This window comes from Gobius niger (genome assembly GCF_951799975.1).
Source record: "Gobius niger genome assembly, chromosome: 14".
NCBI classification, from domain to species: Eukaryota; Metazoa; Chordata; class Actinopteri; order Gobiiformes; family Gobiidae; genus Gobius; species Gobius niger.
Genome location: NC_136865.1, coordinates 7,412,865 through 7,428,363, shown reverse-complemented (window position 1 = coordinate 7,428,363; position 15,499 = coordinate 7,412,865). Strand labels below are relative to the sequence as shown.

The 15,499-nt window shown below is 42.5% G+C and overlaps 1 protein-coding gene across 1 annotated transcript; it reads left to right on the top strand.

The window, feature by feature from the left end:
• Window positions 1-9,890: 9,890 nt before the first annotated feature.
• c1galt1a (core 1 synthase, glycoprotein-N-acetylgalactosamine 3-beta-galactosyltransferase 1a) lies at window positions 9,891-15,351 on the top strand (the record flags this gene model as incomplete). Its single annotated transcript, XM_079570319.1, has 3 exons — window positions 9,891-10,496; window positions 13,281-13,432; window positions 15,345-15,351. The coding sequence occupies 3 exons, from the start codon at window positions 9,891-9,893 to the stop codon at window positions 15,349-15,351; spliced, it is 765 nt and encodes a 254-aa protein (XP_079426445.1).
• Window positions 15,352-15,499: the final 148 nt, after the last annotated feature.

Genomic DNA, 15,499 nt, shown 5'->3' with positions numbered 1-15,499 from the left:
AACTGGATTGTAAAAGTTTGTGATTCATACGCTGCTAAAAATGGCAATTTTTTTATTTTTTGTTTTTTTCCCCAACATGTCAAGAAGTGTGAGTGATCATCTTCTAGGTTTTAGTTTATTAGGATATAACCTCGCTACAGTAGAAGCAGGATGTTGATCGGATAAAGGGTCTTTGAGTTATAGCTTCACAAAGGCATGTCTAAACTTTGAAAAGAAGCTGCAAGGTGTGTTCTTTTCATGCTTTCAGTTCTTTTAATAGCTGCCTTAACTGTTGCCTAACCTATTCTGTACAATACCTGAATGGTTTGATCTGCATGGTGAAGTAGTAGTACGTTTGGGATTATTGTTCCTGGAACTATGTTTACTAGACATGACACAGACCAAATTCTGGAACACGCCGTCATCACCCAACTCCACCAGCATCTCCACTCCTCTCAGCTCTATGAAACATTTCAATCCGGATTCCGTTCACGCCACAGCACAGAAACAGCACTTCTCAAAGTCACTAATGATCTCCTTCTCGCCGCTGACTCTGGTTTCACATCCATCCTCCTCCTCCTCGATCGCTCCGCTGCATTCGACACAATAGACCATACTGTCCTCCTTCACTGTCTGCAATCAATCGGCATCTCCGGCACAGCACTCCTCTGGCTCACCTCAGACCTCTCCGACCGTCATCACTTCGTCTCTGTCAACAACTGTAACTCCCGCACTTCCCCCGTCACCCACGGTGTCCCCCAAGGCTCCCTGCTCGGCCCCCTCTTCTTCATTATCTACATACCTCCCCTCGGTCAGATCATCCGCCACCATGGACTCCACTTTCACTGCTACGCCGACGATACCCAGCTCTACATCTCCACCAAATCCATCACCCCGGTCACCCTCTCCACCATCACTTACTGCATCTCCGATATCAAAACCTGCATGGACAATAACTTCGGCACTGTGTCCCGAGAGAGAAAAAAAAACAGCAAACTGTCGTCCAAACTGAGATGGTTGTTTTCAGTGATGCTTTTAGATTTGTTTAGGATCCAAAGACATTAAACTGCAAATAATCTGCAAAGGCATGTCTAAACTTTGAAAGGAAGCTGCCAGGTGTGTTCTTTTCATGCACGGTCAAGTAATACAAGTTGCGAAGGCCGTTTTCTAGGCATTGTTTTGTAAGCAACAGCTATATTTATGTTTTGTGTGTTTGGGTGGGGCCAGGTAGCCATGCAGTTCTTTAAATGGACAGGTGGGGGAACCCTTGTGGTGTGGAAGCTGGCCTGGGTTTTAGGCCCAACAGTTTTTTTGACTGTGCTGTGAAAACTGTGGTACTGTGGACCTCTGTCTATATGTGAACTAGTGGAACTTGGACCATAATAAACCCAAACTTCTCCGTTATCTTGTAAGTCTGGACATTCCATTTGTTTTTACTAAAAAGCACACGTCAAGCTAAGGCTATTAAGGCAAATTACCCTCAAAGATTGCCATAACACAAGTACTTGCAGTCATGTGTGTCCTGTATAAAGAATCCAGATCAGGGAGAGTGTTTAAGGTCAGTTCTTGTCAAACGTGTTTTTTCCAAATGATTATATTGATCTCATTACATTTTTTAAGTCTTTTATTTATGTATTATAACGCATGAGTGCAAGAAAACAAAAAGAACAGAGTCCAAATCACCGAAGATTGCCCAACATCATGATGACTGGTCCCAAGTCTTTTAACCACATTACAAAAGAAGGGTGTTTGATTTACAACACAGCAGTAGCGGTGTCACTCTATTAAACTATAAAACTAAGAAATTCTAATCTGACTCTCGCTACTTTCTTCAGTAAAAAGTAATCTAACACGTCACTATTTCCAAACCAGTACTCGGATTAAAGTTACTCATCCAAGTCACAGTGCGTCACTATTTTGCCATTTTCGTTTGTAAAAACATCTATTTCCTTTCTTCTGGCGCCACAAGGATTGACGTAACGTATGCGTATCTCAGCCTGAGGGCCACGGCACAAACGTAGACAGCAGGAGGTGAAGAGAGATGCCGTTACCTCGCTGGAAATACAACATCGTGACTTTTTTTGATACGCTCTTGTCACGGCTCACTCTAACCCAGAAGGACGACGAAGCAGGAAAGTTTTTAGCAGATTTATTTAGGTAACTTTACAGGTGGAGCAGGAGGAACCAGGCAGGTAGGTATGTGGACAAGATGGCAGGCAGGTGAGTAGACAATATGGCTGCTGGCACCTGAGCACAAAACACTAGTGATGTGCCGATCGTGTCATTTCTATGGTCGAGGCTTCGAAGCGTGTGCCGAGTAATCTAGAGGAGTGTCTATTGAAGCGCGTATCGAAGCGTGTGTTGATCACGTGTGCGGTGGCGTTCGAAGCCTCAGGAAGCAGCCGCACCACGTGACGGATTCAGGAAATGATTCGCGGGTTTTTGAAGCGCGATTCAAAACAAAAGCGACAGTGACATTTCGTGTATTTGGGTTGGACATAAACAAAGTAACACAAGCACATTTTCCATACATTCCATACATTACACAACTCTATAAATCCACACATTTAGTCTTTCAGCCCCACCATTTATTGTAAGCACTCAGCATGTTATACATGCTCATGGACCTGTCCCTTTTTAAATCCAGATTAAAGACTCATCTTTTCAAACTTGCTTTTAATACTTAGAGCACACTGAATTGTGTCCAGGTTGTAACCATTTGGTGTGGTTTTTTTTATTGTTTTTATCTTTCTGTGAAGCACTTTGGTCTTCCTGGTGTTGTTGTAAAGTACTATATAAATAAACTTTTACTGATTGATTGATAAATTTCTTGTCCACATGATGGCGTAGTGGAGCAAATAAAGCACCTTGATGCTTCGAACCATGTGTGATGCAATTGGCTGTGAGGCTTCAATGCTTCATGGGGCTTCATCTTGCCATTAGATGAACACACACACACACACACACACACACACACACACACACACACACACACACACACACACACACACACACACACACACACACACACACACACACACACACACACACACACACACACACACACACACACACACACACAAGATATGGATCCTGACAGCTTTGTGCTTGACAACTATTGGCCCGATCTTGTGTTTCTAAACACAGACTATAGTGTAACGTTTTGCGCTTGGTAGGAGCGCCCTGTGAAATCCTGCTGCTCCACCCACGGACAGGTGGAGGTGGAGACAGACGAGGAAATGACTTTCTTTCATTTTAAATCCTACAGAAAATAACATGAAAAATAATTACGCGACTTTCTTCCTTATTTGAGCAGGGAGTGGACCGGAGGCAGTGAAGGATAGATTTTTATCATTAGTATTGACATGGTGCACACACAGAGGCTGACTCACATGCACCCGCTGTGAACTAGAGACAATCCCTGATGAATGTGTTATTAAAGACGGACCGGACACGAGCAGAGAGTCCTCTCGTAAACTGCACATACGACCCAAACCGTGCACGTACGGCATGCACGGAGCTCGTCATGGGCGCCCGTCCACCGGCGTTCACCTCAACTTGAACACCCGACTCTCGCATTTCAGCGACAGGGGAACGTCCTTCATGTCAGTCTTTTATCATCTTCTCATTTTACAAAACTTAAAGCAGTACTAAGTAACGTGTTTGCCTTAATAAATACTTTCCAAGTGTTTATGGGATGATTGGAGGGTCTTTCATCTCCCCCTGGTGTCTCTGGCCAGAAAACCATGTTTGCAACTTGACTGCCACCGGACCGGAGCCACCAATACACACTAATGGAATCACAAAGAAGAAGCTAACATGCTAACAGGCAAAGCTAACTGCGGGCTAATGTCACTTTAAACAGTATTTACAGCCAAGTTTGAGTGAAGAAAATTATTTCCATTGTATAATTGGAAGTACAATAACCCTCTCTCCCTTCGGCTTTCCTGTCAGCGTGGTATTTACCAAGACAATTTATAAGTTTAAAAAATCGCAACTTGCTACGACACCTGCAGTTGCACTTATGGCCTCTAGGGGCTAAAGTTACTTAGTACTGTTTTAAAGGGACTAGATGCAAGTTGGTCATTTTATACTCACTACTGCCACCTCAGGTCTTACGCGTGACTTTTAAGACGTGTTAAATTCCACTTCTTGACGGGGCTACCAACCATAATTAAGGGGATGGGGTTTTTGCTTATGTGGGATAGAATGTTGTGTTTATGAAATGAAAACGAAAGTATGAGTAAGTGGGTCCATGCAGTTTGTATTTGTATTTTGTATTTATTTATTTAAAAGGGACAATGCATTTACACAAAGTACAGTATACTTAAAATGCAGGATTATAGCTCAAGCTAATTTCCATCCTCTGTCCCCAACCGGACCAGGCCCGGCTACACCACACACCACTCACTCTGCAGAGCATCAGTCAGTCCTTAACACTTGTTCTGCACATTCACCCCTGCACTCACTCGCATAGTCCTATCCCTTCTAAAACCCACACACTTTACATCTACACACACCCACCATTCCCATACCCACACACTTTCGACCCGCACCCCCCCCGTCTTCCCTACCCACATTTTTCACCCACAACCACCCGCCTTCCCATACCCACACACTTTCCACCCGCACCCCCATACCCACACACTTTCCACCCGCACCCCCATACCCACTCACTTTCCACCCGCCCCCCATGCCCGCACACATTTCTGCTTTATTAAACATTCAATAAAGTTTTATTCTGTTCTATTTTACAATCGGAGCTGATGAAGGATTTGTGTTGTGTGTGAAGGTGTTTCAATTGATCTGCTGATTGCTGGGGCTGAAAACACTGAAATGGACTTAGAAAACATCCCTAATTTTATGTTTACTTTTCTAAAGCTGCTGTAAAAATTTTGTTTTTTAATGTTAAAGTCGGCTGTTTTTGATTGTAATATTACACAAATAGGTCTGCATAGTTCACTGTTTATTTTAGGCCATTTCAAACTAGGTCTACACATAATAATAATAATAATAATAATAATAATAATAATAATAATAATAATAATAATAATAATAATAATAATAATAACACATTTTATTTATATTGCACTTTACATTCCAAAGAAACCTCAAAGTGCTACAACAGATGAATAAAATCAGATAAAAACAAAATTAATTGACATAGTAAAACAAAGCAAGCACAAGAGGACAAACAAATTAGTTAAAATAGGCCTTTTTAGAAAAAAATGTTACACATGATGCAGACTGCACTTCCGTTTGTTGCTGTGGTTGTAACAGGTCAACTACAACTACTTTTCTTTCCATCATAAAGGTTGCAGCTCCCTTACACAGGCTACCTCTTGCTGCCCCCTGCTGGCACCTTTAGTTCATCTTAAAATTAACAATAAATCAATGTGTAAAGGGCTGGCCTACTAACACATCGGGACATGGGACTGATACAAAGATTTGTAGCCCGCTTCTAATTAAAGACAAAGAAATTAATCTGAGAAATAGGATCTACACGAAACAAAGCGCTAGTTTTATTGTTTTGTTTGTTACTCCGTAGAATTTTAGCCGACGCAAGTAAACGTAAAAGAGTCGGCGACCGTATGATTGGCTACTTCAAAAAGTTACTATTTGTACTTGAGTAACTTGAGCCCCGCCTCTCAGGGAGACTAATGATTCAGGTAGGCTTTAAATGATGCATACTTTACCTTACATGTTTATCCAAAATCCTCACAGTCGCGCGTTTGCACCATTCTCATCTTTTTTTTTTTTGCGCACTTAATTGCGCAGAGGGGGAATTATGACAATCAGGTCCAATTTGTTTTTTGTGTCGGGACTTGTGCTTGGGTTCGTGACGATACGTTTGGCGTTGGACTGGGAGATTTCCGAACAAGTTTTTCCCAGAGCAGGGGACAACCCATTTTTAAATCGTGTGGATCGAGGTATGGCAATATTAAATTACCTATTGCACCAAACCGACCCAACCCCACCCCACCCTCTCCCCAAAATCTGTTGTGTTGGTGGTGGTTTAGGATGCCATTTAAACGGTCGAGCAAAGACAATACATCCTCCGTTCATCATGCGATCTCTCATAGCTGCCGTGCGTAAAAGCGCATTACGCACGGGCATCTCTGAGTCTATAGTTTTCTGAAGGGTATTTGATAATACTGTGGTAGTAGTATGGGTAAATACCCTTGCATCGACACTCGTGTAGCATTTTAAAAGCATTATCATAATAGCACCAAGTAGAATTATTCAGGGGGAAAATGCGAAAAGGAAAGGGGAAAAGAAAATAGCGGATAGAGGAAAAAACGTGAGTAGTGACTGTAGTTAGTGGTGTCAGGAAAACTAAGGAAATTAAAAAATTAAAAAATGTTTTTTTTAGCTGCCTGAATGAGGTTACACAAGGATGTACAGACAATAATGATTAATAATAATTGTCTTTTTATTTGGGCTATAATAGTGACGTGACCCTTTGTAGAAAATCCGTCCGTCCCACAACGCAAACTTGCTCTTACCCCTGGCCTAAGACGTGCTCAGTTATGGGACCTTCACAGGTAAACTGCTCACTATTCCATATTCGCTACACACAGTCATTGACAGCAGATGTAACAAATGTCCATGGTTACAATTCCGAATGTACGATTAAACCAGCAGGAGAGTGGGATATTTAAGGGAACATTGAAAGCGGAGTGCATCACAATGAAATGGTTTCTTACTGGGCTAAAACTGCTGTTGCTGCAGGAGAACACTCATTTCAACATTATATATATAAAAAAAAAAACCTGAAACAAAACAAATTTAATCCCGCTTCCATTTCACATTCACACTTTGCTTCCCTGTTACCAACAATGGTAAGGAAACAAAAGCACACATCAACACTAGTAGACAAAATACAAATGTAAAATTGAACACACACCCTCTGTATATAGGTACCAGACCCGATGTTTATATAGCAGTTAAAACATGTGGTTAGTTTGGCATTGCTTGAGTTGTATTATCCAGTTTGTTCTGAAGTTACGCCACATTGGAGATTTTTGTTTTTATAGCTGACGTGGAAATTCCAAGTCAATTTCATATCAATTCACATTCACCTTTTATAAAAGATTTTTTTCTAACTCCCACCCTTCATAAACAACCAGGACCAAGACCATTAAGTCATTTAAAAAAACATTAAAAGAACTTTAAAGTTGATCCTGAAACACATTGTGTAATGTGGTCCCGCCTCCTGGTCTTCGTCAGGACACGAGCTGCTGAATTTTGTATAAGTTGTAAACCTGAGATCCTCTTTTTGGGAAGACCAGAAAGCAGGGCATTACAGTAGTCGATACGACTGGTGATAAAAGCATGCATGAGCGTCTCTGTGTTGGCCCGAATCACAATGGAGATGGCCCATTGTTAAACCAATATATGAACTATTTTAAAGTAACCTCTTACAATGATGTGCTTTCTGAAGTCCTGATTGTCGTTGAGGAAAGCACAAGGTGAATTTTCCGATTGTGCGATTAAACTAGCAGGATAATGTCATGTTCAAAGCCACAACTTGCAACATTTCACCCCAATAAATAGAAGAAAAGACAAGAATTTATTTTATTGTTGATAACCAAACAAATCGAGCTGAGGCCTGATGGTGTGACTGGGCGCGGTGTCATCTCGGGCTCGTCTTCTCTGGAACTGTCGAGGAAAGGTGGATTGTCCCTCATCCAACTTTGTTCTTTGATTACCCAGTGCAAAAATGATTTACTGACAGAGTGGTAATAACATACAATCCACTCCATTCCAGTTTTACGGGCCAGGTATTCCGGGCCCTGTGCAAACGTCCGCTCTGGCTGCTGTGTTTAGGCGTCTCGGACGCGTGTCTTTCTCCACAAACAACAGGAACTTTACTGTGTTCCAAGGTTTTATTGGCATTCCTCACAGCCTTCTTTACATACACAGGTGATTCCAATCGTAGACACAGTCCAAAGAGGTTTGCCTCCACACTGCCACACCTGAGTGCCCCCGCCTCCCCCCTTATATAGGGCAGGCAATTACACAAGTTCGCACACACAGCGCCACACAGTGGCAGGAGGAACAAACATGGCTGAAATGGCTCCAACAGGTAAGATGATCTGTTCTACAGTTACATGCTACGGATGTCAAATTAGTACATTGTCGAGTGCCCTGTGGGTTCATCCCTCCCTGTCAGTCTGTTATTGGTTTGACTCATCAAAGCGGAGTGCATCAGGATGAAATGGTTTCTTACTAGGCTAAAACTGCAGGATCTCCACCCTTGCACCAGAACATTTTAATATCAGTGATTTACAGTCTCTTCTGAGGTGCACTATAATAATAATAATAATAATAATAATAATAATAATAATAATAATAATAATAATAATAATAATAATAATAATAATAATAATAATAATTAACACAACTGACCCAGCAAGTGCTTTTGTAGGCCAGCTTTTCAATGTCACTGTAATTGACCTCTGTGACAGTAACTCTGTTCTCTTCCATGTATTTCTCTTCCGTCAGTTACGTTTCTCTACCTGCCTTTGAGCCCAGACACACCAACCCTGTTCTGCGTAAAAAGCGTTGACTTGTTTTTTTTTGACAACATCTACCCAGGAATCCATTTCAAATCTTTGTTAATATAGCTTGTTTTGCAAAATACAATTAACAGCCAAATCACATTGAATGGAACGCTCGGTTTAGTGTGGCCACGCCCGCGTCTCTACAACACTGTGGTACTTTCGACTTACACACGTAAAACAAATACTGTGTACTTTAGCTGTTATGCTAATTCTGGTACATTTACATTGAGACTGTCTGCTGACATGGGTTTTAAATAAATAAATAATAATCTCTTGTGCTTTTCAAGACACCCAAAGCACTTGACAGGAGCACTGCACAACACATACACACATAGAACTAGTGGGTGGTTGGACTGGTGCTGAGTAAGGTCAAAAGCCAATTTGAACAGATGTGTTTTCAGAACTGATTTGTAATGACCAATATCATCAGCTGTTTGTATATGTGAAGGGAGTGAGTTCTAGAATGTGGGGTCTGGACACAGAAGGCTCTGTCTCCCATGGTCCTGGTGTGGGGAACAGTGAGTTAAACTGAGGAGGAGGAGCGAAGCGACCGGCCGGAGTGTAAGTGTGGATGAGGTCAGACAGGTACTGAGGGGCCAGGGAGTGGAGGGATTTGTAGGTAAGGAGAAGGATTTTTTACTGAATGTGATATTCTACAGGAAGCCAATGTAGATGGACGAGAGTGGGAGTGACGTGTTGCCAGGGCTTGACGTGAGTCAGGGCCCTGGCAGCAGAGTTTTGGAGGCTACAACAAAAGCAGCCCAGCTACACAACTGGCGGAACTCGTTCACAACTAGTGTAGTTTTAAACACAAATAAAAGTAACCTATGAAAATGGTCAAAATCAAAATAACTAATTGGGATGTCTTAGGTAAAATAGTTCGTAAAAACAACCTGTAGATGGCTAATAAAAGTATAGATATTTATGGATTGCATTGAGAGCAGTAGACGGTGTGTACCTTGCAGAGTAAGAACCATTGACAGTGGATTGCTAATTCTATTCTAAATCTATTCTAAATATACTGTCAATGGTAAGAACAGAGCAAGAGGACTGATTGTACTGCGCAGCCTCTTAGCAGTGCCGCTACGGTGGCCGATCCTGGACTAAAGGCCCATAATACAAAGTAGCGGTCCCTAAATGATTATGAAGCATAAGGGCACCACCAAGTGGTCAGGATCCTACAGCTGCTTATAATATAATCATAAAGTTCTAACAGGCTTGGTTTTTATTGCATTTCTTTGAATGTGTGAATTCTGAAGAGCTCCACTGAACAAACTGTGATCCCCAGTTGACAACACCACAGCCGACTCCAAAAACAGCACGTTGCGCATCTTGTGTTGGATCATGACCGGGCCCAAGAACATGGCCACTCGGGCCACACACATCCGAGCGACTTGGGCGCATCACTGCGACATCACCCTCTACATGAGCTCCGTCCAGACGGCTTTCCCCACAGTGGGCCTCAACGTGAGCGAGGGCCGGGACAACCTGTACTGGAAGACCATTCGCGCCTTCCAGTACGTCCACGAGAACTACCTGGACCAAGCTGATTGGTTCCTCAAGGCCGACGACGACGTCTTTGTGGTGGTGGAGAACCTGCGCTTCGTTGTGTCCGCGTTCAGCGCGGAGGAGCCCTGGTACCTGGGCCGCAGGTTTACCCCTTTTCTCAAACAGGGCTACATGAGCGGCGGGGCGGGCTACGTCCTCAGCAAGGAGGCGCTCCGGAGGTTCGTCAAGGGCTTTGAGACTGGGACCTGCACTCACAACTCCATCCTAGAAGACGTGGCTCTGGGCACGTGCATGCAGAACATGAAGGTGCAGCCCGCGGACACCAGGGACGTGATGGGCAGACAGACGTTCCACGCTTACCCCCTGAGCTACCACGTCGTCAGGAAGCCTCCAAAAGAAAAGCCATGGTACCAGTTCTACGACTACTACACGACCCCTTTGGTAAGAACCGAACCCTTAGGGAAAGTCAGAAAGAGAAAAGTCCAGCGCAGGGCTGGGACTTACACGCATTAACAAGTTTCACGCAATGAATCGCATTTTCAAAAATGACCCTCACTGTTTGTGTGGTTCTGGTGAATCTGACGCTGCACCTGCTCACAACAGTGATGGACGACAAGACTTGGCCAAACTGGAGATTCATTTCTGCTCTAAAAAACAAACAGATGGGACGATAGAGGAAGACTACTGTTGTGTAAAGCAAATTAAACTCATAACCTCTTACCCCGGACTAAGCTGAGCGCATTGTCTCAAGTTCGGCTTTACCCAAATCTAAAAGCTTATCTACTGGAGAGCAACAGAGTATAACGGCTCATTTGAAAGCTAAGACCAACAAAACTGATCCTTATTTTAAAAAATTTAAGCGTTTTGTCCTGCTTTTGTCTCTTTTTTTCATGTTTTTGTCATATTTTCCTTGTGTTTGGTGGCTTTTTTGGTGCTTTTTTCAAGAAGCTTTTAGATTTGGGTAAAGCCAAACTGGAGAAAATGTGCATGATTCAGGTCGGAGTTAAAGGAATAGGCCACCGTTTTTACATACTAAGATATGTTCTTAGCTCACTTTAGTCGAGTTAATATATCCCCGTCTGGTCTTTGTCCGTGCGCTCTGCCAGGCAAACGGAGCACATACGCAGCCTCTCCCACATGTCATATAGCTCCAAAAAAGCTCACGATAGAAGCTACCAAGCTCTTCCACGTGTTCCCTATTTAAATAAAGTTACGTGAAGTGTTTTCATGCGAAGTATATTTACACAGAAATGTAGCATGTCGATTTTATAAGCAAATAAAAAGGGGGACTATATTGTGAGGCGTAATGATACGAGGAGTAAAACGTCCACGCAGTAACTCCTAAAGACTTCCCCCGCTCACTTCCGTCAATAACCTTAATTAACCAGTTAAAGTAATATCATTTTAGTTGACCAATTAATTATATAAAACAACCAGTTTTATGAATTTATATTGATTGAAATACATTCACCCATATGAAATGACCCAAAAAATGTGGTATTGCCCATCCCTATCCACCGGTGACTCTCTGCCTCTTCCAGTCCCGCTTCCTCGTTTCAAAACACGCTTGGGGGAACAATCTGATTGGCTGGGCGAGTGGATCGATCCATTGCGGCAGGGGTGCGTTAAACTAAAACACTTCTAGTCCCAGTAAGAAAAACAAAACATGCGACAGAAACAAACGCATGTACAAATAATCAAAGTTCTCCTGACATATACAGTGGCAAAGTTGAATGGTGTTTTTCACAAGTTTTTGTGTATTAGAGTGTCTAGTTTCGCAATTCAAAAATCGTTTTTCCGTTTTTGGCGCTCAATGTGTTTAAGGAATAGGCCACCGTTTTTACATACCAAGATATGTTCTTACCTCACTTTAGACGTGTTAATATATCCCCGTCTGGTCTTTGTCCGTGCGCTCTGCCTGGCAAACGGAGCACATACGCAGCCTCTCCCACATGTCATATAGCTCCGAAAAAGCTCACGATAGAAGCTACCAAGCTCTTCCACGTGTTCCCTATTTAAATAAAGTTACGTGAAGTGTTTTCATGCGAAGTATATTTACACAGAAATGTAACGTGTCGATTTTATAAGCAAATAAAAAGGGGGACTATATTGTGAGGCGTAATGATACGAGGAGCACAGCGTCCGCGCAGTAACTCCTCCTACATTTCTGTGTAAATATACTTCGCATGAAAACACTTAACGTAACTTTATTTAAATAGGGAACACGTGGAAGAGCTTGGTAGCTTCTATCGTGAGCTTTTTTGGAGCTATGTGACATGTGGGAGAGGCTGCGTATGTGCTCCGTTTGCGTGACAGAGCGCACGGACAAAGACCAGACGGGGATATATTAACTCGACAAAAGTGAGGTAAGAACATATTTTAGTATGTAAAAACGGTGGCCTATTCCTTTAATGATTGCATCCACATAATTCAGTGTTTTAGGTGTTCAAAGCCAATTTGATAGAGAACGTTGCAAAGCTCTCGATTTACCGATCGATCTACGTTCCCACCCTCACCTATGGTCATGAGATTTGGGTCATGACCGAAAGGACAAGATCGCGAATACAAGCGGCCAAAATGAGTTTCCTTCGCAGGGTGGCTGGGCGCACCCTCCGAGATCGGGTGAGGAGCTCAGTTACCCGGGAGGAGCTCGGAGTAGAGTCGCTGCTCCTTCACGTCGAAAGGAGCCAGCTGAGGTGGCTCGGGCATCTGTTCCGGATGCCTCCTGGTCGCCTCCCGCGGGAGGTGTTCCAGGCATGTCCTAGTGGGACAAGGCCTCGTGGAAGACCCAGGACAAGCTGGTGGGACTATGTCTCCGAGCTGGCCTGGTGTCGCCTTGGGGTCCCCCCAGAACAGCTGGAGGAGGTGTGTGTGGATCGGGAAGTTTGGGCATCTGTGCTGAGAGTGCTGCCCCCGCGACCCGGCCCCGGATAAAGCGGAAGAAAGTGGATGGATGGATGGAACGTTGCAATAGTATAGTATAAAAAACATGATCAAATCTGTCGAGAAAGGAGTTTATAAGTTACATAAGTGTCCTATGCAACTACGTGGCTGTTTGTTTTCAGCATTGTTCCAGGTTCATAGCTCATGATACAGGCTTCTGCATTACCCTCACATATTGCTAAATGTATTTCAGTCTGAAAAGCCTCTTCACTGTAAAAGATAGTACATTTGCGCTTCTATAGAAACAAACCTGACTGACCCGTCCTGTGTACTGTCCGCCAGGGTCCTCACTGCTGCTCCGACTACGCCGTGTCCTTCCACTACATCCACGGAGTCCAGATGTATGCCCTGCAGTACCTCACCTACCACCTGCGCCCGTACGGGTACAAGTACAGGTTCAACCCAGGACGCTCTCAGGCAGGGGCGGACTGGCCGTATGTCCATTCTGGAAGAGCACAGAAGGGCCATCGGTCCCGCCTCAACTGAGCTTTACCCAAATCTGAAAGCTAAAAAGAAAAGCATCGAACATAGCGACAAAAAAGAGGATGAAAACAAAACAATGTGCCGGAAAAGCAATAAAAAAACGTGACAAAAATGGGATGAAAAGTCAACAAAAACATGACAACAAAGCAACGGAAAAAAGCAACAAAAACATGACAAAAACATGACAGAAAAAATGTGACAAAAACACAGCAAAAAACCACAAAAAAAGTCATGAAAAAATGACAAAAATGACAAAAAATGCGGCGACTTGACAAAAAGTTGCAATCACTTTTGTAGGCCTCAGTTTTCAAATGAGGCGTTGCATTGTTGCTCTCCAGTCGAGAAGCTTTTAGATTTGGGTAAAGCCGAACTGGAGAATGCAAATTTCTTATATTATCTAACATTTATTTAATCTACAGCATTTTGATCTAACATGTTACACTACGGTTAAAGTACTTCCTGTCCTATGGCGCCACTTCCTCGTCATACTTAAGTCACTTTATGCAACATGCTTACTTGTTTATGGTGTGTTATATTGTACATTGTTTATGTTTTTAGCTCTTACGGTGGAATTTGTGTACGTAAAATGTGAAAATAAAAGGCAGAACCAAACACAAGACCCACTTGTACGCTTCATATATTAATCTGGGACGCTACACACAGGATACTCACTCATTCAACTAGAGGATACTTACCACTCATTCATCCTGGCCTATTATACATGCTTTTAGTGGTAGGGGAAACTGGAAGAAAGCTACGCAAACTCCTCTCAGAAAGGCCCCGTCAAGGTGGGAATCGAACCCGGGACCATCTAGCTGTGAAGCACAAGCGCTAACCACAGCGCCGCCTTAGATTTGAAGTTTTCAAATTGCCTCCAACCAGACAGACAGACCTTGCAGAATGTGTAACTCTTGCCATTGTCCAAATCAGCAAAATAGTCAAAACTTCATATTTTAGTCAATGCACAATTATCAGAAAATGTTCCTAAATATTTGCTGCTGATATCGCTGACAGTGCCAGTGAAGGTCTGGTGACTTTATTTATTTCAACAGTAATTTTTTATTTGTAAAATGACAGTTTTGGGCAATTTACAAAAATAACCACATTTTTCTGATTTTCTGGGCAAGTCTTAAATATTGTTTAATTTTCAGTCTCTATATGTAATTTAACCAAATGGAGGGTTGGAGGAAGACAAACAACTAAAAAAGAAACATCTCTATTACAGATGGGAACACCCTCATCAACAGGCAGTGAAGGTCAAAGTGATGGGAAACAGTTCAAAACGTAGAGTTTAACTAAAGCTGGTTCAGCAGGACTGACAAGTGTCGGTGAAGGAAGTTGTAAGATACAGTATATAGAAAAAATTAGACTTTTTTTTATTGAAAATGGGATTTCCTTCTGGGACATTTACAGTGTTATACAATAAAGCAGTTTTACAATCAACAGAGGTTCTTATCATAGTGACATTTCACACAATGCAATGAGAAAAACAAAAAGACATCTTTATATTGGTATCCTGTTGCTATGTAACAGTATATACAGTAGACTTGTATCCACACGGCAGGTGCTTTACTCTGGTCAGTTTGTCGTTCCAATTATTATGATTCTAATAATCCCATCACACGTAAACCACACCAGCACCTCAACAAAAGTGAGTCTAGTTTGTACAGTACACTCTATATTCCCAGGCATGGATGTTAGTGACTGTTGTAAAAATACACATCGCTACTTCACAAAGCATGCTGCTTTACGCATGTATGGAAGAATCTGTGATGTCATTTTGGTAAATTACGGTAAATGAATATTTCTAAGAGTACTTAACTGTGTGTCTTCACTGAAAATCGTGTATCTGTGTAATGTCAGCATCTAAAAATGTTTCTAGTACTTGATTATGAGTCCATGTGAAGACATTGAATTAAAATGAATGTGTCTGATGTAAAATGACTTCACTCTTCTGTATAAATATGGCCGCTCTCACCCAATGGAACAACCAGCTTTATGGCTTTAGTCATTCTGAT